Source organism: Strongylocentrotus purpuratus, unplaced genomic scaffold, assembly GCF_000002235.5.
Source record: "Strongylocentrotus purpuratus isolate Spur 01 unplaced genomic scaffold, Spur_5.0 spur5_scaffold_5, whole genome shotgun sequence".
Taxonomy (NCBI): domain Eukaryota; kingdom Metazoa; phylum Echinodermata; class Echinoidea; order Camarodonta; family Strongylocentrotidae; genus Strongylocentrotus; species Strongylocentrotus purpuratus.
Genome location: NW_022145611.1, coordinates 2166908 through 2194165, shown reverse-complemented (window position 1 = coordinate 2194165; position 27258 = coordinate 2166908). Strand labels below are relative to the sequence as shown.

At 37.2% G+C, this 27258-nt stretch overlaps 1 protein-coding gene across 3 annotated transcripts in view; it reads left to right on the top strand.

Moving 5' to 3' along the window:
• Positions 1–27258, top strand: part of LOC575022 (HEAT repeat-containing protein 5B) — a 79326-nt gene that overhangs the window by 18456 nt on the left and 33612 nt on the right. For all 3 annotated transcript variants that reach the window (XM_030999757.1, XM_030999756.1, XM_030999755.1), the window contains 6 exons: positions 2723–2927; positions 20420–20631; positions 24251–24359; positions 25256–25405; positions 26041–26212; positions 27053–27210. In XM_030999757.1, coding sequence (XP_030855617.1) covers positions 2802–2927; positions 20420–20631; positions 24251–24359; positions 25256–25405; positions 26041–26212; positions 27053–27210 — 927 coding nt within the window. In that variant the 5' untranslated portion in view covers positions 2723–2801. The remainder of the gene's footprint in view (positions 1–2722; positions 2928–20419; positions 20632–24250; positions 24360–25255; positions 25406–26040; positions 26213–27052; positions 27211–27258) is intronic.

The following is a 27258-nucleotide window of genomic DNA, read 5'->3' as shown; positions in this document are numbered from 1 at the left end:
ACCAGTATTGGAAACGCCCCAATTTCAAAAAATGAAATGGAAGCTCTCATTACCAATCATGTGAAAGAATATGTTTTGACTAATACATGATGATAAAAAATTTGCCAGGAAACCGCCTACTAATTCATATATTTGGTAAATTTGTTTCTCTCATGGTCTGTGAGAGATATAGGGTAGTCCCATATACATCTTTCTGTGTATAGTGCTTGTAACTTTACGAAGAATGGGCCAAATTTCTTATCATTTTGATGATTCCAGAACCTTGCAGATGCTAGATGCTAGATGATCAACCTTTTCTGATCGATTCCACAACGTTTCTTTCACAATGCAATCGCATGACCATAACTGGTCTTTACCTTTAATAAATTCAAGTGAATGATTAATGCATAACGACTCCTATTCTAGACATGCGTTAAACTGTGTTATGTATTGAGTTCTCTTCTTGTGAATGATATTAACACAAACTCTTTTCCTCTAGCGTTTTTTTGTGATGAGGTAAAATACGCTTCACATTTGGGTATGTTATAATGTCAGTCAGTTAACAAAGAGCTCATCACACAAATCCTTTGTTGCATGCAGTCGCCATTCTTTTTTATACATTCACGTAAAAAAAACTGTGACAGCTTTTTTGCGGTGCGGTGGTTTACTCGGCCGTATCTGAACAAATAACTGAGATGACTCCTTTGCTCTTTGATATTAGCCTCTAGTTCTTTCTACCCCTTTCTCATGTAGCCTCTAGCTGGCTCATGTCTAGATTCATGAGAAGAGAGACTAATCAAGCACTGAAACATCAACCCTGGCTCATTGCTATTCATATGACATTTAGAGGTTATTAGATTATGTGCAGGCTAATATACAGTAATACATCAGGCTATTATAATGCAAGTATCTCATCTTTCTCAAGCATGTGCTATACAGGTGCAACGTATGTGCAGACCCATACACCTGTACATTCATGTACACCCAATACACCTTATATCATTCATATACACCCAATACACCTTATATCATTCGTATAACCCAATACCATTCATATACATTCAATACACCTTGTACCATTCATAAACATTAAACATGTACACCCAATACACCTTATACAGTGTAGTTATACCATTCATATGTTCCTTACATGTATACCATTCATAAGTACACCTAATACACATTGTACCATTCATATACACCCACTAATACCTTTCATATACCGTCTATGATAAGTGTATAAGAGCCAGAAGGATATTAACTCTGTGTTCAACTTAATAATGCCCTTCTACAGGTAGCTCTTGAAAGACAGCTTAAAACGCCTGTATACCACTGGGTGTTGAATCAGTCAACTTTTGATTAATATGGACTCAAAAGTTACAACTTGTGTCATCTAAAATATGAATTTGTAATACCGCTAGTTGGTGACCATGATGTCCCTGTACAGGTATATTGTGTCAGATTCCCTTTCGCTAGAATCGTTATCAAACAAAATGCATATAGATATACTGCATAATTAAGACGATAACTACTGTACACATGGAAGATAATTCATATACTGTACATGATGTATACACTGTACATGTATATTTTTTTGGCAAATTACAATAATTACACTATGCACTGTTTTGAAGAGGGGGAAAAAAAGACTACCGGTACATACAAATGTGCCCACATGTGCATGACGATCAGTAACCATGCATGATCAGTGACTAGGCTTAGGTAGTAGGAAGACTGCAACAGTGTAGTTTGTGGCAAAAATCAGTCGCCGGCCTATTACGGCAGCTGCTTGTTAACTTTTCTACCATCAGTTTTCTTTGTATTGATGATATCATGTGAACTTGCTATGACATCTGCCTGAGGTATATACAGCCATAACTAAATACTCTTTGTACCCATCACCAAGAGAAAGTAAACACACTTTTGATAATGGTTGTACTATCAGCATTCCTCTTTCATGTAAAGTGGTCAAATCTTTCCTCATAAAATAAATAGATCATGACATGAAAGAATTCATTGCATCACTAGGGCATGTGAACGCCTTGGTGTACCGCTGCAGAACAGACTTCAAATAGAAAGATTTGATAAAGTGCTTTAAATGTTTTTTTGTTTTTACACAATATATGAACATCATATGAGATTCAGTATTCTAAGATGAAAATATTACACTACAGGCCGCTTGAGAAATAAAGGTGATGCCCATAGAAACACTGTAAGCAAGTATTGTAATACAGCAAAGGTGTTTTGGGTATACTTACAGTGTACTGCATGGTATAGAAAAGGAATAGAAATCATGGAATTTTACCTTTGACTGCCAACTGTTTCAGAAAATAATAATCAATTAGAATTCCAGTTGTCCCTCCATTCCATTGACTGGACTACCCAAGAGGAGGCTTACCAAATGATTTTCATTTGAAAATTGCTACAAAGCCCCCACCCCAGAGGTCCATATGCATACATTGGTTGTATGTTATCAGGTGATGTAGTCTTACAAATGTAATGGCTTTTACACACCATGGAGTAATAGACATTTCAGATGAAGAGGATGGTGATACAGAGAAGGCTCTGTTTTCTTGTGTGTGGGTCATGAATCAAACACATATCTCAAATAATTCATTGAATTCTTATCACAAATCTTCCTTTATCTTCCTCACTCTCCATCCCTCTTGCTGTCTCTCTCCATCTCTCTCCATCTCTGCCTGTCTCTATCTCTGTCTGTCACTGTACCTGTACCTGGTTGTAGATCCACGACGGGTAGCAAGCAGAGTTCTTCCTCACATTCTGGAGCTGAGGGGGATGATTCAGAAGAAGAGGATCCAGTCATGGAACTCTCACACAGCCTTCTACTCAATGAAGAGGCCTTAGCTCAGATTGCAGACTCCAAGAAACCCATCTTTATCTTTGAATGGCTACGTTTCCTAGACAAGGTCCTCATAGCTGCCAATAGGGTAAGTTTGCCTTTTATTTGAAATTCAGTTTCCTAAGGAGGCATGATGGCTGGTAGAACAGCGATCTTGTAACCGTGAAATTGCAGGTTTAAACTAAGAATATCCTTTGACAAGGTCTTTATCCTCATTAACACGTCCCTTGGAAAGGACTTACCATGGTAAGTCCCCTGGTTGCTTTTATACCTACAATACTCACATTCCTAGCAGCCAGGAAATACAAATTACCAATTGAATGAACTCAAAGGTATATATTTTAGACTCCTACAAGGTAACCTATCTCTATCTACTAACGACTATGCTTCCAATATATCGACAAGGTCTTGTCTTCAAGGTTTACTATTGAGTGCTTAGCAAACTACCTGATTTATAATGATGTAAATGTATTGCTGGTGCCATTAACAAAATGTATATTAGAAAATGAATTTTGATTGCCTACTCCAGAAACCCTTGTCCTAGTCCAAGGGCCTTCCAATCTCTAATAATTTTGTGAAGTTACAAACCAGCAAGAAAGAGAAGAAAAACAATTCACTGTTGACTGATTAAATCGATGAGAGGCCTTCACATAGATGAGAGGCTCCGTCAAGTTCATTCTTGGTCAATGTGTGTGGATTGCTGCATCTGATGGTTTGTGAACACCATCTTACATCTTACGGAAAGAGAAAGAGAGAGAGGGAGAGAGAGGGGACAGATACATGTAGTTATTAGATTTAATAGTTAGAAGATAATATAATTTATCTACAGTATGCATTTCAAATACTGAAATTCCTATGATTAAAAATAAATGAATACAGCATCCTCTATACTTGTATATACTTATAGATTGAATTTAACTACTTAGTCAAGTAGGTTTGTATTTGTGCTATAAGAGTGATGTATTTGCGTTTTATCCCTGTTTGATCTGGGTCTTAGTATGCAGCATAGATGAATATCTGGAAAAGGTCAGACGTCTGTAGCTCCCACAGAATTGTATCTATTTACTGCTGGCCATTGGCAAATACTAATGGTACTCTACATGATTAAAATTTAAATGATTTCTTAGTTCTGACTCAACATGTACATGTAGACACACATAGAGTCTTCTCAATTATGCATTCAGCCAGAGATGAAATAGGCCTTTACATATCCCTCTCTTCTTCTCTCTCTCTCTTCTCTTTCCCAAGTAAAGCTCCCTCTTCCTCCTGTGTAAATTGAACTTGTGCTGTCTTGCAGGGCATGATGACTCATTTTACTATTCAAACACAGGTCTGTGGGTGGGATGGAGAATAATAGAAATCAGAGGTCTGCATTTATATGAATGTCTTTGCACTAGCAGACATTTGATATATCTTCCAAATATGCCAGCACTGGGAGTTTCATGAGGTGCATCCTCATTAGCTCCAGTTAGAATATTATCCAGCTATTTTGTGGTTTTGAACTTGGCTCGAGCTTTAAATCTCGAGCTATTTGATAGATGGAGACACAGTTAGCCCTAGTTCTAGCTCAAGCTTATTGCCCTAAAAATCTTTGGCTGGTTTGCAACATACCTGTAGCCCACAATTTACATTCCATTTTCATCAGCAATCTTGATTCCAGCATGAATGACGACCAGCCATTTCCGGTTGTTTGTGTGCATTTTTGATCGGCTGCATGGATGTATTGGGTGTACTTACCTGTGTGGGGCATTCTGTCTTCTTAACTGCATGGCTGGAGAATGGGAAACAGAATGATTGAAACTGTGCGCTCAATCTGCCTGAGTTTCGGCCTCCAGTTCAATCTCCAACTGATGCAATGCAAACGTAAACTTCAGGCTAAAATTTAGCTGGCTATTTTTTTTCAGGTTTAGCTAATGAGGACACTCCCATGGATGCTAGCGCTTGGCCATCTCTCTGAAAGAGAGGGGGTTGAATAGGGCGGGAAGAGGATGGTGGGATGAGGATGGTGGTATTTCATGAAGAGAGAGAGGGAGAGAGAGAGGGAGAGAGAGAGGGAGAGGGAGAGAGAGAGAGAGAGAGAGAGAGAATGAATTTCTTTCCGGGTAACAGGTAAAAATGAGGATAAGGATGCCAGAGAGATGTTAGAACTTTACCAATAGATATTGCAGTACAAAGTCCAAGAACATAATAATTTACCTGACGGCATGATGTTTCTAAATTTAATGCCTTGGTACAATACTGTAATCATGGTTTCAGTCATATAATACTGATAGCCACATTTATTTAATGCTTAATACTACATTTTTAAACCAATTTACATTTTAACTTTTATTACATCTGGCATTGGATTCAGTTGCTAATCTGCACATGATAGTGCACACACTCCGCTCAATGGGGAGTATTTTAGCCATGTATGTCCTGTCCAAAGATGTCTGCTCACTTGAGCTCTCCTTCTATAATATTGAGGATTAAACTTAAAAAATGAAGAGAAAAATGGAAGGAAAAATAATATGATTTTATCATATGATCATTGTTTTCAATAATGACATTATAGCCATATGATAATCAATACATTTTTGACTTGTGAATGGCCTTCAATGACACAATATTGAGGTATATATGACTCTTGGTTTTACATTGCTTTGAGCATATTTCATGCTAAACTTTCACAGAAATGTAGGTAACATCATTCATGTTCAAGTGTGGTGTAGGCAAGCATTATATGTAAGAGCAAAGTAAAGTGTGAGAACTTTCCTAGCCTCACGTCATACCACTATAAACTAAATGGTACGAGATTAGCCATGTCAATGGCGATAGAGTTTGAAAAGAATATTTTAGTATACCTATACCAAACTTATTTTGGTATGAAAAGGTCCTATGAAACTTTTCTCATTCTCCAAGCAATTTTCTTGGCTGATCTGACTTGTCTCATCTTTCCTCGAAGTGGAGCTCCAGCCGAAATGGCAAACTGCCACCATTACCCCATTTCAAGATTGGGTTTAATGTGGTCATTGAAAACAACTCGGCTGAGTTGAGCAGTGTAATAACCGGAGACATGGCCATTAAAAGGTGTAAACAGCCATATCCATTATCTGGATCACTAGGTAGTGCTGCCAAAGGTTTCATTGATTTGCACTCTACTATAGAGGAGCCTGCCTGCTGCATTAGGTGAAGAGCTGGCCTTCCATTCACACCTACACTTTTCACATTTACAAGAAAGAAATATTCCTCATGCATGATATTGCTTGTTTGTTCAATGCTATTCATGATCATGTCTCCTGATCGCTCTTTCGAAGAAGACATGTAGGCTAGTTTGAATAAATAATGATAATAACAGTGGCTTCCCATATAGCGCACATGTCTGTCACGTCAAGATGGTCCTTGCAACTCCATGGATTCAAAGCTCGACCATAAGAAGCCCTCAGAACACATGGGGGCCCAAAATTAAAGACTGACCCGCCCCCCTCAATTTTTTGTATTGACATAGGACCCATGTATACAGACTCTAAAAACTCAAGTCTGGGCTGCTTTTCCAAAAGTTAGTGTGTACCCCTGCACAGCATAGTCAGCATTCACATGCAGTACATGTACATCATTACTTAGATCCAAAAATCTAAAATCACTTGATGTACAATTTTCATCAATATGAGTCCAGTTTAATAGCTTTGTATGCTAGAAATGTTGTCCCAATGTCCTATACGACATATAATCATCAATTGCTGCCCATCACTCCTCTACCACTTCACATATTGATGTTACTGGTTTACTATTTCATATCATGGTGGCCAGACAGAAAGGAAGCTACAAACCAAATAAACTTGATACCTCTATTTTTCTAATGGCCTAGTAGTACAACGTCCTAGATAGTAGCATACACTAAGTGCCGATAGCTCAACTATAATCTTTACATTACAAGTCTAAACTTAATAGAGACGAACATTTTTGTACAACCATGTAATAAGGATGTTCAAACATACAATTACAACTTCATATATAATCTCAAATCAAAAGGGAGACTACAAATTCATGTCTTGCATTTTTAAAGGAAAATATTTCTCTTCCTATTACATGTGTTGATATAATTTGTTCATCTTCATTTCTTTAAAGAAAGAATTCTGAATTGATATTAATCTTCTACTTTAGGATTACAATGTTGTAAACTGTACTTGTACTGATGGAGGCCCTTAGCAAACGTTAAGCCGAAAATGACAAATATTTCAGATCTCCAGACCTTGTATTTGACAACTATTTTGGTTGTCGCCCAAGAATACCTACTGCACTGATCAGATACACAGGTCTCTCAATCCATGATTGAGTGCCGAGATACAGCTGTGTGTAATACACTTGGTTGGTGTACGAAGCAGCCTCCGAACAGAGAGAGAGAGAGGGGAAAAAGAGCGAGAGAGAGAGAGAGAAAGGGGAAAAATGGAAAGGGAGTCAAGTTGCTTGGGGGATATGAGAGTGTGACCTATTTCTCCATCTGTGAATGCTCACCTACCTATTCAGGCACCTGCTTTGAATACATCTCACAGCTAGCTTCACTGGATTCTACCTGTGCACGTAGAGGAGTAGTGTGATGATGGAGGAATGAATACATAGCGCTTTCTCCATACCAATGTGACATCCACGTACAGGCAAATCGCAGTATATTAAATTCTTTCAATGAAAGCCTACAGTGACATGGCACTGTTTTACCTATATTTTTCTTTACAAGTAATTCATGATGTTTGAACCAGGCTACCTACCATCACTGGTAGCCATGGTAACCAATGGTTGCTATAGAAACCAAGGTCAAGGCATAATTCCATCTGGAAGGGTGTATGAAATATTCTGCTTGATTTCAAGAAAAGAAAGTGCATTACAAAATTGTATGAGTAAAGATGATGTACATGTTCAAGATGTTTACAAATGTTTTTATTCTATTGAGGAATTCTTGATTGGTCTTTATACTGCAAATTTGACAACTCCTATGACTCCATGTATGGAAGTTTGGAATAAACTTTGATATAATAGGATTTAAGATACAACATACAAGGACTAGTCAAAATACAAATAGATTAGAAGACATCATGAAAAAGGAAGAGATTAATTTCCTTAAATAGTTTAGTTATAAACATTTGGCCTTGTGTAAATTGATACATGTAGAAAAAGTAAAAAGACAAAATAATGTTTTCAAGAAAAAATAACATTAAACATTACCAAACAGACTATACAATGTACACCTTTTTTGTGTGTGTTAAACAGTTGATAAGAAAAAGAAAAAAAAAGAAGATTTTCTCTTCTAGTCAATATAACTTTACACAAGTATGTTTTTGATAAATCCTTGCCATACATATGGCAAGAGTTTGTCGCTGCATATTTCTGCTTTTGTTTGAAAACAATACAAATGCATAGATATGAATGAAAGTCTGCTACAGGAAGTGAATTGACAGGCTTAGGAAGATTGATAGTTTCTCATTCTACATGGCATCGTCAAAGTGCACTCATCATATCACTAATACATCATTTATATCAGATGGACATGCATACATGTATGACATTTTGTTTTTGTTTACTGGCCTGCTGTTGATACATGATCAGGGGATGGAGTGTTTAAGGGGCACTTCTGTCCCAAGGTGCAAGAATATATTCTAGTTTGAACAATGCTTTGTTAACATTGTAATTTTGTAAATCCATATACTGTTAACGCAGAAATATTTGCGGTACATTCATTTTCGGTGTCCACGAATTTTAGAACCTACGAAAATATAAACATGACTTCTTATGCTTGTTCTGAACGGGCTGAATTTGGTGCAACGCGAATTGAAGAACCAGCGAATATGTATTGGGGTCGCTCAGCACAAAAAATTGATGGTGCGAAAATGACAGCGTTTACATTATGTGAAGTGTAATAGCAGATAGCAGCAGGACTTTTATAAAACAATTTGTTTACATGCGCAAGATGATGGATGAAACGAGCACACAGTTTACAACTAAATTATTCATACCCTTACCAAGTTTTGTAATGTTTGGGTACATGCATGTATGTGAAAAATTGATTTGTCCCAATTTATTTTTCTTGAGAATTTGAAATTTTAAAGCTTACATCAGGCCTTAAATTTCGTCATTTTTAGGGCAAGGCCAGTTTGGCCTCGAGTACCTCATATTTTTAAGGGCACCAAGGCCAAAATATTTTTACAAAAAGGGCATCGAGGCCAAAATATTTTACAAAAAGGGCATCGAGTATGAGGCCAAAAAAATTGATTCTATTTTTGTTAGATGTCATGTGTATTTTATGAAACTTGTGCAGGATCAATTTCCCATGACTTTTAGCACCAGCTTCTTCACAGAATGTATAGAGGTCTACGGTACATACAAACAAGCAGGCGCGTAGCCACGGGGGGGGGGGGGGGGGGGGGGGGCATGTGCCCCCCTAAAATTTCCAGGATCGGTTGAAATTTTGTAGACCCTTTTTTTGACCTCGATCGATTACATGTATGTGCCCCCCAAACACCAAACTCTGGCTACGCGCCTGCAAACAAGGCGGCGGCCCGCAAGCCTTAGATTTAGCAGCCAGGAGCAAGGGGCAATTTTTTTTTTAAGTTGCCCTTTGCCACGGGAATTTACCAGAGCAAGGGGCAATTTTCCAAAAACAGATAGGCCGCTTATCTAATCATAAGTTCAAAGAGAGTCTACAAATGTTAATTTCATAATGTGAATAGATCGAACGATCAATTTAATAACTTTTTAATCTTAACAATATGAACAGGAAAGATTGATTAAGAACATCAAACTTGCACATTAAACAGTATTTTAAAGTAACTAAAAATATTGATGAGCAAATGAATAAATAAATTGTCAATTTCACAAACATCGAAAGTCAGAAGGACTTAATTGGCAAGTTTACCTATACCGGGCCGGGTATTCCAAATCAAAATCGCACCTCACACACAAACCTTCCGCCACTCTCTCGGTAGTAGGAGCAAATTTGAAGAAATTATCTTTTTAACTGTTGTAGAGAAAGGTCTACATAGGCCTAACTAATGAAATAAGATGTAAAAATGTCCTTATAGACATTCGACAGCTGAAAGTGACACGCTCAGCTCAGTTGCGTAACGTGCATTCACGAAACCAAAATCGTTCCTCGCACACACACTCTCGCCACTTTTGGTGGGAAGCTGTCGGGCTGGAAGTTTGCCAGCGAAACCGATGCACCCTCGGAATTTTACCGGGACTCGAAACGTTCGTCTTGGGAAGCTGGCGGGGTAGCTTTTTGAAGCGAGGTCGACTGGTGGCAAAATGAGAGTAACTACGATCGAGAACATCGTAGGTGTTCTTAACTTATTAATAAGATAATTCTAAATTCTATTTGAGATAAAATAATAAACTAGGCCTACAAACAAACCTCGACAGATCTCTAATGACTATTTGAATGCTTGTTTATTTCTCCATTTGACGATTTGTTTTCTTGATCCTGGCCTTCGATTTGTGCATACGTGCGTGCGTCAACAGCATGCACCATATGCATCATGCGATCGCATAATATGAACGTACGTACGTACGTACGTGCGCTAGCGCATTGCCTATATAATAACAAAGGGCGCATTTTCACGGCACTTGCGCCTTAAAATACGAAGCTAGAAGAGAGCTCGTGGGCGGCAAACTGTTCGTGATTCGTGTATTTTTACTGTTCTAATAATTTATGGGCGCATTTTCACGGAAAACACTTGCGCCTTGCCGTCTAGTTTTAGATGAATATGGGCGCAATTGGTGGTTTTATGTGCGCAAATTTAAAATAAAAAGGGCACGTCCAGTTGGAAAAAAAGGCACGTCGGCCAGTTGGAAAAAAAGGGCACGGCCTTTTTGGCCGTGAATATATCTTTTTTTGGGAGGGCACCGCGGCCAGTCATAGGGGCATCGACGGCCTGGCCGTCGATGGCCGTCGATTAATTTAAGGCCTGTTACATATATAAAAATATTCGTCAAATGCCCTAATTGAACCAGTCCACCTTTCGTGATTGCATTGTGAAAAACACACACAAAAAAACATCAAATTTACAAGTGGTATAAATAAATCAGTTGTTAACTGTACATGCTTATGAACATGTAGGCCTACATCTTCTCATGTCAGAATGCACACACATGTACTCTGTTACAAGATAACTTAGACTGTTTAGAAAGTGCTTGTGATATGAGATATGAGACAGACAGACAGACAGACGTTAGTTAATACTTGAATGCCAATGCAATTTCCCAATTCTGTGAAGACCCTACATGTACTTGTGAAGTGCCTTTCAGTCATAGAGTGAGATTGTACTGTACATACAGAAGAAATAAATACTGGTTAAAGGAACAGTTTGGATTGACATTTATTTATGATTTTATCTTCCAAGTTTGCAGTCTGCTTCCCCGAAATTGAAGAATGCCTAGAAAGAATTCAACAAAATTATTAAAGAGAAAGATTAATGTTTAATGAAGTCATTTGTTAACTGGATTGAAAAGAAGTTTCACTGAATTAAAAGGGGTCGTCAGAAATGGAAGGCTATTTGATCAAACACGTAGTCAAATGTAAATACACATTAAGTCTTTGTTCCAAGATATTGAATGATTTAATCTCAAATGGTATTTTACTAGGTAAAGGCAGGGTATTCTACTGACACTACTTCAGATTTACGTTTACTGCCATCTGCTGCTAACAATGTCCTGACGTGTCGACATCCATGTCCCACAATGCATCACCAACTGCATGAAGTACACGTGATACTTGGGTACCGGGAATCGCTACATGTACATGCCTTCACTGAAAGACAGCGCAATTGGAAAAAAACATTACAGTGCTCAGTGGTAGCGATGATTGTAAAATACCCTGCCTTTAAGATTACCTTCGAGTCTGAACAATGCCAGAAATGTTAAATCAGCCTTTTAACTGAAGAGTAGAATAATGCAGGGTGCATGCATGTCAGGTAAGTGGGGCAAGCCGGGGACTTATGGAAAGATGCAGGTACATGTATATTTAACTGTCGACATTCATGCGTAAAGAAATGTAAAGACCATCTACATCTACTTTCAATGCTAAGATCGATTTAAAGAAAGTGTAAATTGTCCTGTATTACATTTTTTTATATTAATTTTTTTTCTTCTTCATGTAGCGAAGTAGAGATATCTCCCTTTAAACCAGATACCCCCCCCCCTCTCTCTCTCTCTCTCTCTCTCTCTCCTATTTTCATCATCCTCTCTACTGGAGGTCAACAAACTATTAGTAGGATGAAACCTGGTCATTTCCACTTGTCCAAATATTCCATGAATAGGGTGTTTGTAGATAATGAGAATGCCCCTTAGTTCATTGGAGTTTAGGTCCATTCACATGAAGGAAAGGATAGGATTAAATCTGTTCACATAGAATAGTTACATGACCTATAGTAGACAAAGCCCCGATTCATCCCGTGTTCCCAGAACTTTTAAAACACCTCCCTGTTAAGACTTAGATTTATTTACCCCAGGATTAGAAACACAGAGAGAGGAAGTTAATGTTGACAATCTTTGATGATAAGCAAACATATAAATTGTCCTTCTGCCTCTGCGAAAACCAGTTTGGGCTGGAAGACAAAGCATTTGTTTTCTTGGAAAAGGAGTTAAGTCATCGCAGGAAGTAGAAGCCGGGATATACCAAACTGTCCAATGAGCCTTTGTCTTTTCTACTCCTTCCCCTTATGTTTACTTTCGCCCAATCAGAATGTTAGGATTAATGGTCCAGGAACACTGTTTGAGTGTCCATCAAGTGTTATGCCCGCCCAGTCACCTACTGTAATTATAATGAAATAGTGAAGTTTAGTGTAAGAATATTTTGTAGGAGGAGATCTCAGAATCGAGATTGTGAATATGTAATTAGGTATAAAACCCCCATCCCCTGCATGAAATCCTCACTTGGAACCCCCCACCTTAGCTGAACCCCTCTCTTGGAACCCCCTCACTTAGAACGTCCCCACCCGGAACCTTTCTCCTCCTAACCCATCTCTAACTCATCAGTGCTCCAAGATCAAATATAGAACATACTTCAAGATTTGGACTTTGGAGAAGTGAAGCAACAGTTTTGGTTGACCTTCTACGATATATTCTAGCAAAGAGCAACAGTATCAGGTTGAGAGAATTTCATGATCGACAGAAAGCAGCAACAGTTAAATTGAAACAAAGCTTTAACGTTTAAGCTAAAGGACTTTCACACAACCATTAAAGTGTCCAAGTCAACTTCCAGTTTCGTCCAAGTCAACTTCCAGTTTCGTCCAAGTCAAGTTCCCGTTCCCGTACCCGTCAAGTCACCAAGTCAAGTCCAGCTTCATTCCTGTCATTTCCTGTCCCGCTCTGTTCCCGCCAAGTCAAGTTCCTCCAAGTCTCGTCCAAGTTCGTCCCAGTCGCATCCCGTTCCAAGTCAAGTCCTCGATCGAAATATCAGCGAGCTAAGTGGCCATAATTACTAACTTCATTTCCATTAACCTATCCCTTCCCTTCCCCATTAGACTGTAACTAATTAAGTAAGAATTAAGTCGCCCTTTAACCCTTAAGAATACTTTGCAATTATATTTATTGCAACATTTATATATCAATTGTATTATTTTTATTATTCTGATTTGATGGATGAGATTTGTCATTCATATTAATTAAATAATTACCAAGTGACATCGTAATTCAAATCGTGTCCAAGCACTTTATTTCTGGATTTGTTTCTTTGTATTTTATATTTTAATAATATAATATCATACACTGATACAGTGGTCTATCTGAGACTAACCCCACCCCCGAGTGAAAGTCATATAGCTAGCGGACCAATACAAAAACCTGATTTCACTCGGAGCTCGATTCTATTATTTCATCATAATAGAAGACGGCGTGGCGTGGCCGTTAGACGGAACCCACGACCTTCGCGTTATCAGCACGAATGCTCTAGTAGGATTTTGGTTTTAAATATTTCAAAAAGCTGTAACGCTCCCAAATTATTTTTGTTAAAGACAGGTTTGATGCCAAGTCCCTGTCAGTAAAAAGTGCTTGCATATGTAAAATAGTTTTGGAGACAGTTTATTCATTTTACTTTTTTTGTGTGTGTGTGAAGTATACGTTATCGTTGAGATCTGAGTGCAGGTATTCCATTGACTGAGGATTTGAATTTGAATCTTTATGGTGCAGAGGAATAGTTAATTGGTTCGGAAATTAATGATACATCATTTGGTTCTTATCCCATTAGGATATATTGCAAATCATTTTCTCATAGCAATCAGGTTTACGTAGGTCGTAGCCATGAGCAGAATAAGTTGCCTTTTCCTTTATATGTTGGTTTCCGTGAATATGTTTGGCATGCCTCCGGTCAATAGACTTTGTTGTCAGCTATGTGAGTGTGGAGGTGATGATGAAAAAGAAATAGATGACACAATAGTTGAGATGTATACGTTGAAGAATTTAAAAAGTTCTGTATTTCAAAGCAGAGCAAAAATCAAGATCTAAACTGTCCTCATTCGGCTAGATTCTGTTGATCCATGATTACTGCACTAACTAACTATCCCCCTTTTTTTTGCTTTTGATTTATCTAAGGTAATTAAAATATGTTGTAGTAACATTATGGCAATTCCAAAAGTTTTAAGTACAATGATATTTTTTTCTTTTTGTAAGTAACGTGTAAGTTTTTTTACCCACGAGTAATTCATCATTTTATTTTCAGAGATCAGGGATTTTTAATTGTGTCAGGGAAAAGGACCAATTGTTAGAAGTTGCGCAAATTATTTTTGTTTTGAAGAGTGCAGGAGGGCACTCGCTCTGACTTATTAATATTTTAAGTTGATAGGAAGAAGTATTTTTAGTGAGCACATGATAGTTTGCTACTACCAAATTAGAGATTTCGGGTATTGTTGTGACTTAGGTAACTGTAGGTACTGGGACAGAAAGTATAAGAAGGCTTAGAAAAGTGGACCTAATAAAGATGTGCGAGAAGATTTTCATTAAATTAGATGTAGCATTTAAGTTCCAGTTAGGGTGGAGTTCAGGGAACTGCCACGTATTCCCCTTATCAAGAGCTCATTGCTGGCTTAGTTTCTGAACCGAAATAAGTCGTAAATAGGCATGATGCAGATAAGGTAGGAGTAGACTGTTTTAAAGTAGTTTAGTATTGGAGATCATCATGTTGCGGTTAGTCTAAAAGAAAGATAACTTTGTGCATGGATGAGTTTTTTTTGTTTTGTTAGTATTTTCCTGAGGAAAATATTAAGATGCTGCCTTTGTAGGAGCATCCAGATCGTATATATTTTTTTTGTGTAGTTGAAAGTCTGATCGGATGTTTTAAAGTGGTCCACCGTTGCTTTGCCTTTTGTGCTTAAGTTTCTAGCCTGCTAGTTGCTGATATCACACATTTATGGGATATAGAATTTTTTTCTTTCTTTCTAGAGATCATTTCTTTTGAGAGAAAAACTAAAAGTATTTTTGTTAGGGATTTTTTTTTGTAAGATATGAATTTTGGTAGGGATAAGAGAACATTTTGATAGAGAATAGATTTAATTTTGCCATTTTGTTACTTCAGCATATGCAACTGTTAAATGTTACAAATGTTTAGATTTTGAATTTTGTTTATTTTTTTTGGAAGGTTGGAGATATCTAACTCAGGCCCTATTATAAATAACGATGATTGCGAAGTAAGTGCAAGGACTGTCCCATAGAAAAATGATAAGTATAGATGACGTGATCCCGATGTTAGGTATGATTTAGCAACTTGAACTAGATGATGAAGATGAGTGTGGTGATAATTTTGTTGATGTTGTGTTTTGTTAATGATGATGAAGTGGAAGGCGATGTTAACCCATCCCCTACCCGTCCATGTGAGCAGCAAAGGCCGCCTCAATCGAAGAGGAGGACTGTCCCCCGAGACAGTCACAAAGATGCCTGCGCCCACCGGATAAGCTTATCTATCAAAGAAAAAAAAAATGACGTTTTGTTTTGTGTGGAATTGTGGTGCTGCTTTTGGTGAAAAAGGGTTGTTGTTGTTACTTACTTAGATTATAGTGTGTGCCAAGAGGTTATCACTTTAATTTTATGTGAAGGTTAAGATGTTTTAGTTTTGTTACTTTTATTTGAGACATTTGGTTGATTGGTAGGGAAGAAATAGTAAAAATAAATGTAGTTCTTATTATACAATGTGTATCTTTGCACTAATAGATACAGTCATAAATGATGTGTATTATGATATATTGTGCTTTGACACAATATCGCTTGATTTCATTTTGTTTGGGAATCTGAGGATATACCGACATGATATTATTTTGTGTAATTATTTGCATTCTAGCTATGCATTTGATTTATTTTAAGTTTGCACTGACATTTTTTATAGATGGATTTGTAAAGGTGGAGTTTAATCTCTGTTGTTATGTAATAGGACATGACTTGTGTACATACATGTAGGATACTTTGGTCTGTAATTGTGTTATATGCTATTGCCTTCATTTCTTGTATATGAGCGCAGTAGGCATCAATTGAGTGTTGTAGTAGTATTTTAGATGTCATTTGGTAAACCCTAAGTTTCTAGGAAAGACAATTGTACTCATTAATCCTGAGATAAATTGTGGTGTGTTTTTTTTATATTCCATTTTTGGGAATGGCGAGGTCGCCATTCAAGTGGCCAAGGGGAAGATGTAGCGAAGTAGAGATATCTCCCTTTAAACCAGATACCCCCCCCCCTCTCTCTCTCTCTCTCTCTCTCTCTCCTATTTTCATCATCCTCTCTACTGGAGGTCAACAAACTATTAGTAGGATGAAACCTGGTCATTTCCACTTGTCCAAATATTCCATGAATAGGGTGTTTGTAGATAATGAGAATGCCCCTTAGTTCATTGGAGTTTAGGTCCATTCACATGAAGGAAAGGATAGGATTAAATCTGTTCACATAGAATAGTTACATGACCTATAGTAGACAAAGCCCCGATTCATCCCGTGTTCCCAGAACTTTTAAAACACCTCCCTGTTAAGACTTAGATTTATTTACCCCAGGATTAGAAACACAGAGAGAGGAAGTTAATGTTGACAATCTTTGATGATAAGCAAACATATAAATTGTCCTTCTGCCTCTGCGAAAACCAGTTTGGGCTGGAAGACAAAGCATTTGTTTTCTTGGAAAAGGAGTTAAGTCATCGCAGGAAGTAGAAGCCGGGATATACCAAACTGTCCAATGAGCCTTTGTCTTTTCTACTCCTTCCCCTTATGTTTACTTTCGCCCAATCAGAATGTTAGGATTAATGGTCCAGGAACACTGTTTGAGTGTCCATCAAGTGTTATGCCCGCCCAGTCACCTACTGTAATTATAATGAAATAGTGAAGTTTAGTGTAAGAATATTTTGTAGGAGGAGATCTCAGAATCGAGATTGTGAATATGTAATTAGGTATAAAACCCCCATCCCCTGCATGAAATCCTCACTTGGAACCCCCCACCTTAGCTGAACCCCTCTCTTGGAACCCCCTCACTTAGAACGTCCCCACCCGGAACCTTTCTCCTCCTAACCCATCTCTAACTCATCAGTGCTCCAAGATCAAATATAGAACATACTTCAAGATTTGGACTTTGGAGAAGTGAAGCAACAGTTTTGGTTGACCTTCTACGATATATTCTAGCAAAGAGCAACAGTATCAGGTTGAGAGAATTTCATGATCGACAGAAAGCAGCAACAGTTAAATTGAAACAAAGCTTTAACGTTTAAGCTAAAGGACTTTCACACAACCATTAAAGTGTCCAAGTCAACTTCCAGTTTCGTCCAAGTCAACTTCCAGTTTCGTCCAAGTCAAGTTCCCGTTCCCGTACCCGTCAAGTCACCAAGTCAAGTCCAGCTTCATTCCTGTCATTTCCTGTCCCGCTCTGTTCCCGCCAAGTCAAGTTCCTCCAAGTCTCGTCCAAGTTCGTCCCAGTCGCATCCCGTTCCAAGTCAAGTCCTCGATCGAAATATCAGCGAGCTAAGTGGCCATAATTACTAACTTCATTTCCATTAACCTATCCCTTCCCTTCCCCATTAGACTGTAACTAATTAAGTAAGAATTAAGTCGCCCTTTAACCCTTAAGAATACTTTGCAATTATATTTATTGCAACATTTATATATCAATTGTATTATTTTTATTATTCTGATTTGATGGATGAGATTTGTCATTCATATTAATTAAATAATTACCAAGTGACATCGTAATTCAAATCGTGTCCAAGCACTTTATTTCTGGATTTGTTTCTTTGTATTTTATATTTTAATAATATAATATCATACACTGATACAGTGGTCTATCTGAGACTAACCCCACCCCCGAGTGAAAGTCATATAGCTAGCGGACCAATACAAAAACCTGATTTCACTCGGAGCTCGATTCTATTATTTCATCATAATAGAAGACGGCGTGGCGTGGCCGTTAGATTCACATATTTTATATTAAATTTGTTCATCAAAGTCTATTACTGGTTCTAAATGTTCTACTGCAATCAATGCAATGCAACGCAGTCAGGATTTTCAGTCTTTTAATGTTTTACAAAACTAAGACATTAAGACAAGATATCAAAAAAAGAAATCAGACAAACGGCTAAATCTCCAGATGACCACATGTACATTGTTCTTTTGTTTGCCATCGTTACCCAAATTAAATCTTCAGACTCGTTGATTCGTCTGACTTTTTGACATTCATTTAGAATGACAGTAATACCCAACACGGCCAAGCCAAAACACTCGCTGATTAAATTTACAGCCTGACGACTAAATTGGATTCTAAATTGAATAACAAAAAGGCTGCATGCATACATGTCTATTGCTTAGTGAACTTTCTAGCTCAACAGGGATAATGTGCCTGACTCCCTGCACTGAATGGTGAGCAAGATGTTCATGTCATCTAATGCGTTGTTAAGGGATTTGAGAGAACATTGTGGATTGGTGATAGATGAGGAAGAAAATGGAAAAGTTCCATGTTGTGATTTATTAAAGGTAATGTTGATGGAAAGGATTTTCTATAATAGTGTGGCACAATGAGGAACTACAGTCAACTCTGCATATTAAACTCAAAGTCGCTCAAGTCAAATATTCCCGAAGTTAAATAAAGTTTTGGACCAAACAATGCCAAAAATGTATGTTATTTACATTTCACATGTCAAATTTTCCATAAGTTAAACTATTTTTTTCGGTCCCAACGGATGTGACTTATTCTGAACTCTAGATTTCAAAAGCAAAAATGTCCACGAATTTGCTGCATCATATCTGAATGAGCCTAACATGTGATTATTTTAGGTGAAAACTTGAACATGATGAAGAATATGTTGTAGGTGTCTCTGCTATACCTGAACATACTCAACATACAGCCATTTTGAAGGTCTTATCATGAAAATGATGGATTGAAAATGAAATACAAGATGTTTTATCTCTTTCTGGGAAGCATCTTAATAGAGATGACAATAAGAAAGAGTATAGCTAAACAGTCTGCAAGCCCATTACTATACATAAAAAAAAAACTCCCATATCTTGGACCTTGTGGCATATTAGCCCTGTGCTAAACAAGTTATCCAATAAAGTCTACTACTTCTACTACTACTATCTCTAGTTGTTTTCATGTTATGATTGATTTCCTGTATTTTGCAAATGTTGCTAATCCTCCTTTACCCATAAATAATTCAAATATTTGTGACTATGCTCTCTGATACATGTATTTAGTCTGAATATCCTTCGTTATATTTCATGAATATTTACCTGTACCCCCCCCCCCATCCCCCAATATTCATCAAATAGAATTATTACCTGTCTACATGTACATGTACAGTATACATGTAATGTCTTGCCAAAGAAATGACAGTTTGTGGTTCAACAGATACTGCATTATGATTGTGTTATGAAGTAGAGGAAATTGGCCTAATGTGAGCTCAGCATGTGTCGCTCTGTACATAGGACTACACACAACGGTAGCGTACTGCTCTCTTATTTCACTTGCAATCTATATTTATTGATATTGTTCACTTTTGCAGATCATTTGTTTACTGTCACACATGTTTCTTGTTGCATTTAGAAGCTGTTCTTCTGCCTTTGAATAACCCTCCCAAGTAAAAATATTGAAAGTCAGACCTTCTGTGCAATTACAAGTCATTTGGATGGAACCTTATTGAAAGTAATTTGATTATAGGTCAAGCAATCCCTGATAATCAACTTACATGCATACTGTGTACTTAATCTCTCTTTTTCTTCCCATCCCCCCACTCTCTCGCTTCCCCTTTTCTGTTTCCTCCTCTCTCTCCCTATATCTCTCTTGTGCATTCTCACTCTCCCTTTCTGTATCTTCATATTTTTTTGCCTTCTTTTACTTCCTCACCCTCTCCATATCTTTCCACCTCGATTGCTTGCTTTTACTAACACACACCCACACACACACACTCTTTCTCTCTCTCTCTCTCTCCCTCTCTCGTTATATCTTTCTTTCTCTCTCTTCATTCCTCTTGCACCCACCATTTCTCTCCCCATCTTTCTTCCTCTATCCCTCTCTCTCTCTCTTTCTCTCTCCCTCTCTCTCTCCCTCTCTCTCCCTCTCTCCCCCTGTCTTCCTTTCTTTCATGTTTCCTACTACAGTCTGACATCAAGGAATCGCAGGCCAAGCTGCTCAAGCAATTGACTGCCCAGATATCGCAGTCTCCTGGCCCACCGACCCGCAAGCTTCTAGGCAAATGCATTGCTACCATCTTCCAAGTCGGTGATACCTTGGCGCTCTACCAGACCACAAACTTCTGCAATGACATCATTAAGAGCAAGGATGACTCCCCAAGTTATCTGCCAACTCGATTGTGAGTACCTTGGGAAGCATATTAAAGGAGGCCCTTAATGACCAAGGCTCTCTATCGGTTTCATTTGGTATTCTGGCCCAGAGCTTTTCGTTATTGCAAAAGTGATGTTATCATCCTCCTGATCATATTAGGTGTTTTTATAATGTCCATTTGTAATTATGAAGATGAGCAAGACACCTAGCGGAGAGTGCATAACGACTGTGGGTCGTCTATAAAAGTGATGAATCCTATTTCATCTATCACATTTTCAGAAATTTATTCTTATCACTATTAATCATTTACTTTTTTGTGGGGGGGGGGGGGGGAGGGGAGGTGGGGATAGGCAACTAACAGCATATATTTTGTAGAAATGATTTCAGAACTTTTAGCAATATGTACAGAATATATAAGGTTATAAAGATCATACATTATTCTCTCTACAGCAAGGAGTATACACTAATACAATAATATGAATTTGAGACCTATTCTATTATGCTTTTTTTCTGGGAAAAGATAATAAAAGAGAGAGATTCATTAAAAAAAGAGAATATTTTGTGGGTTTTAATCAAATAATCTATTGTAAGGGACTGACTAGACCCTGGTGATAGACCGTTTTAAGTGGAAAGTCATTGATATACCACATCATAATAATAACTTCTGGATTTATGTAGCGCTTATCGTCTTATACTGTAAGTGCTTTACAAAAATTATTACCCTGGTCATCAGATTCATTCAAGAACAGTGGTATGCACCATCTCCACTCCCTGGGGAGCATTCCTACCACTATACATGTAGTCATCATGAGGGCATATGGCAATTACTAACTCAAAGGCTTTCGTCATCCTACTAGGTCCCCATTTCTCTCCTGAGTATGGAGTAACAAATGTACACTTATGCCTTACGAAAAGACAATAGTGCCTTGCCAGGGATCGAACCCCTTAACCTTTGCATTTGCAGTCAAGTTGCTAAAGCTGGGGACTGTGTCACCTCTACCATTCTGAACCCCTTGGGTTAAGAGTGTTATTGGTTTGCCATCTTGAGTTCTCCACATCATGTTTTATAGATTAACATGTCTGACAGTTGTATGCTGGTGTGATGAGTTAGTAATATAATGGGAATGATGGCACCCAAGACTGATCACATAGCTATGCTAGCTGCATTCAATGACATTTCAGACATGGCAGTCAGTGTTAGGTATACATGTAGTTTAGCTAGGTTTTAATAGACTCTGCAATGTGGGGATTGTGGTGGATATAACTCAGTGGGGCTTATTCTTTTCCTTAATAACTTAATTTTGTTTTCCTTAAGACACCAAGTCAGTTGAATTGGATTTAAATCAAGTCAAATTCTTTAGTCATTGTAAAAGACTAGAACAAATATATTTAAGAATAAATAGGACAAACATCACAGTGCACAACGAGCGGAATGATAACAAAATCTTTCAGGTGCATGAATGGGAATAGCATCTAGGAACAAAAATTACCCTAACTTTGTTGGCGCTACACTGTCACACCGCCTCCGCCACTGGGCGTGCTTTAATTCGTCAAATGCTTTGTTCCCTCAGTCCCACTACATAGACTCAAGTGTGTGTGACGAAATGAAGCACGTTTTGTGTGAAGGTGCACTAATGCCTCTTTGTCAGACTTTATTAACAACTCATTTTTAAAGTAATATCTATACTTCATAGACAATAACATTTTTAGTTACTTGTATATATATGCAAGTCATTAAGGAATACATATTGCAGAACACAGTATGTGATGAAATGTACATGAATGACATTGGATTCAAGCCAAGTCGTATATATAACTCCACTTAAAAAGATTCTATATATTCGATAAGGGGATTAAAATACATCCTATTCGTCTTATTCAATTACGTTATCAGCTGATTATTCATGTTACTTCCGCTATTTAAAGCAAGGACGCGTGTCAGAATATCTACATTGTACCTGTCACAGGAAAGCTGAAGTCTTCAATAACTCTTCATTCTGATAGAAGTTGATTTTATGAACTGCTATGTGGCATGTGACCATGATGCACCACCGGTCATGTTGAACAGACTGCCTAGTCACATTACAATCATCAATAGTCTTGGTACATTTCAAATGAGAATCAAGCAGATCCTTTGCACCCAGAGATACTAGCATTATCATTGTACGTTTATTATTGTATTATATGGTTCGTTTTTGTTAAGATAACACTTTAGTATTATTATATTGCATTGTAGTGCCATGTTGATGGTGATGATGATGATAATGATGGAATATGAGTATACAATCCTATATGAAAACTGGGAAAAATTGAGTTTTCAAAGTACAGGTACACGTATTTGCAAGTGGTTAATTTTCCTTAGTTCCTTATGATTGCCTAATGTAAATGTGGCTGGAATTTAACTGTTACCCAAGCTTTGAAAGCTATACATTTAGACTCTATAATCAGAAATCAATGATTAACAACGTTTACATCACTTCAAATATAGGATCATTGTCATATCTTAAAACTATCTGATAAAATCATACTTTCACAATTACTTCCACATATTTGCAAAGACTATTTCCATGAATATTTTATGAATATAATACATGTACTCTATCATAAAATGTATGAATAGTTTGAAGGCTGTATTTGCCTTTAAGAGAAATACCCTGTTGTGTTTGCCTGATAATGCATTATTTAGTTAGTTTCAGGTTCATGTTTGTGAATCTGGATAAATACAGCTGTTTTCCAGATGTTTTTTTAAAGACTGTGTCAGAAAACACAATGTAGTGCTTGCCTTGCAATCTGTACTAGAGCTTGTATAAGTATTCCCTGCATCAGACTTTTTGTATGGTATTTAGTTCAATACATTCCCGACATTTAAATCAATTATTTGATGGGATGTTCAAATACTGTCCTTTGTGGCTTGTGGTTATGGACAATTTTCCTCTCAAATATGCTAACTAGATAACCACAGGAAATCTCCCTGAACTTTTGTTTATACATTACACAAGTATAGCATGTTGATTTATACATGTATATTTGCCTTATGATAAATGTAGCTTTGTTGTCATCATTGAACATAGTTGTCAATTAAAGGTAAAGACCAATTATGGTCATGCGATTGCATTGTGAAAGAAATGTTGTGGAATTGATCAGAAAAGGTTGATCATCTAGCATCTAGCATCTGCAAGGTTCTGGAATCATAAAAATGATAAGAAATTTGGCCCATTCTTCATAAATTTACAAGCACTATACACAAAAAGTTGTATATGGGACTACCCTATATCTCTCACAGACCATGAGAGAAACAAATTTACCAAATATATGAATTAGTAGGCGGTTTCCCAACAAATTTTTTATCATCATGTATTAGTCAAAACATATTCTTTCACATGATCGGTAATGAGAGCTTCCATTTCATTTTTTGAAATTGGGGCATTTCCAATACCGGTCTATACCTTTAATGAATTATAAGTTAGTTTTAGGAAGGGAAGCTGAGATAAAAAAAGATAATTATAATAATGATGATGATAATGATAAGCGTAAAACAGGTGGGGGTGAAGAAAAAAAAACATGATTGAGAGAGAGTGAGAGAAAAGAAAGTTTATTCTTGGAAGGGATTTAACCACTATGCATCGTATTGTTTGATTATGTTCTAGGGCTGCTGTGGCTGTGTTGGGTAAGATGTATCAGATGTTGGGACGTCTCACAGGGAACTCTTATACAGACACCATCCAAAGTCTTATCAAGGCTCTGAAAAATGCAGAGGTAAGACTCATTCTATCACCCCTGTTAATATTACAATTCTCTACTACAGTCAAACCTGCTTTAGTGACCACCTGTCTACATAGACTAAAGGAATCCTACCAAAGTAACCTGTCTACAAAGACCGCTTTTTGTTTTTCCCTTGTGCGGTCACTATAGACAGGTTTGACTGTACTAATACCTTCACTAAACCATCTACTAACTCTGCTAGATCTTTGCTACTGCCCCTATTACTTCTATTACAATTCTCTCCTACTTTCACTGAACCATCTATTCCGTACACTTTTTACACGTAGCTTCATTTGCCATATCTTTTTTACTTTTAGCAATTATTGTATTTTGATTCACACACAGCAATTTCTTTGATGATGGAACTTGCATATATTCTCATATTTCTTATAAAACATATGAACTTGGTTATAACTCTTAAAATGCTATACAATTACATTGTGAAGTATTTTTAGCTGCATCATTGAATCTTAAAATCCATTGAGACTTTGTAAGAAGTCTGTCTAGACAGGAAGGGGCGTTTCACAATTATTATAATTATTTTAAAGTTCACATAAATTTTTGTAAAAATGCTCTTGATTTCTAGTAAATTCATGATGATACAACCCATGTGACATGCCAGCATGAGAATATGAATTGAGTCCTTTATATTATGAATAGAATGTAACCTTTGATTTTGTTTGTCTTCAGTTGTTAATAACAAATGACATGTAGAAGAGGCAGTAGTTTCTTTCTTTTATGAAATCTCTGCTATAAAACGTGCAAGCATACAGGTACATGTAGCAGATCTCACACTTTATGATTGTGTTAATGTCTAATGTATGCTACAAATAAAGCTGTGTCTTGTAAAGCATTTCTTCTTAAACATTTTCACTTTATTTCACTTGCAGTCAACGGGTCGCTGTGAGATAATGCTCTGTCTACAGAAAATCCTCTTAGGACTTGGCAGTGTAACCCAGCCTCAACACAGAGATATCTACAAAGCAGCACGTAATGCCCTACAGGATAGAACCATGGCTGTCAGAGTATCTGCTGCAAAGGTAGGTAGAGGTGTGGATAGAAAGATGGATGGAAGGATAGATAGAAGGAAGGAAGAAAGAATGAGGATGGGATGGAAACCGAGTCAGTGTTTTGATCATCAGTTAATATGTAGATTGTAGGATAAATGAATAACAGCACAGAATTCAAAGATAGGTAGTATGTGTGGATTGATTGATAGATGGAAGAAAGAATGAATATGGGGTGAATAGGAGTATTAAAATATAGGTGATAAGTTGATGTTTGGAGAAATGAATGATGAAACCAAGGCGTAATGCAGTAGGTTCCAATCCAGATAAAACATTGGCTGTGAGGTATGTGAAGCTGAGAAAGGTAGCTGCACTGTACAAGTAGATGATGCATTTTCAGCACTTTTAGACCACATAAACGGAGCTTCATAATAGAGTAGACTAATACCTTTAATAAGATTGTAATAAAGAAAGCTTGGAGGCAATGTAGATTGATATCAAATTAATGTGGATGTAAGGGAGAGTAGGGAAATCTGGCAATCCAAGCTTGAGTTATACCAAGCTGTCATGGGGATTAGAGCTAGCTTCCTCTTCTACCCATCGCTTGAGAGGATTAAAATCAAGGGGTTTAAATCTCTGACCCTTAATCCCTCCTCCTCTCGTCACAGTGCCTGGAGCAGCTTGCAGGGGAAGCTTCATTCATGATAACATCTGAGCTAGAGAACATAGTGTCTTCAAGCTTCAGAGCCCTAGATGGTTCTAACTATGATGTACGCAGTGCTGTGGCTCAGCTGCTTGGTGTTCTCTTAGCTCGAGCACTCACTCATCCCCCTCCAAGAGGTAAGATCAAAATCACTGCACCCTCACTATACATACATCCACCATTTCGTCTGAAACTTGAAAGCAAAATAACCCCTCTTAACATTTCATTTTGTAAGATGCTACTTGAGATATACACTCAGTAAGTTAAAAAAGAGGACACGGTTCATAATTACGGCTTTCAAATAAATATTTGATATAAACTTAACTTTCATTTATCAAAATAAACATAAATTAAACTCTATTAGAGATGATATGCAATTCAAATCATACCATTCATGCATGAGTGAGCATAGCATTTTAATATTAAATGAGTCACTGAAAGAAAATCGCAAAATACATAGTTTATTATATTTGTTTATATTTTTATATTATATTAATGGTTTATGAATTAAAATTTTGAACAATAAAGAGTGTCTGCCTTAAGTTTGTGGGAAATGTAGATGTGTCAAATGTGTTCATAACCTATAAGGCATATCGGAACCTAGCATACCTAGAAATTACTGTCAAATTACACATTTATGTGTAATCAATAATATTTGCATCAATTGAATTGAATTGAATCTTGAATTATTACAAGGACCACAAGAAGACATGAATACAGCATTATTGACTAATATTATCACAATATTTGGTGTTTACACAATACAAAATGTTGCATAATGGTGTTTAGGCCTCATCGCACCAAAATTGTCTTGGAGATCTTTATAAACTATGTGTGTCTCATGAAAGCCAACTTATCTGTTTGAACATTTTAATTTTAATTTATTTAATTGAATGTAATATCTTTACACTTAAAAGAAATACAGTCATTATGCAGAGATTAATATTTATAATCTTTCAATTGGCATATCTTTGCAGACTCTAAGGCCAAGCGGCTTTCCAATGAAGATATCCTTAACCTGCTGGCATCAGGCTTTGTGAAGGGTACGTCTGGTTTCCTCAAAGGAGGGTCTGGAGAACTACTCAAGGGAGGAGGAGGCATGGTCAATAGAGAGATCAGAGTTGGAGTTACTCATGTAAGTCATCTATGGCACAGGGCCCTGTATTATTAAACTTGTTATCAA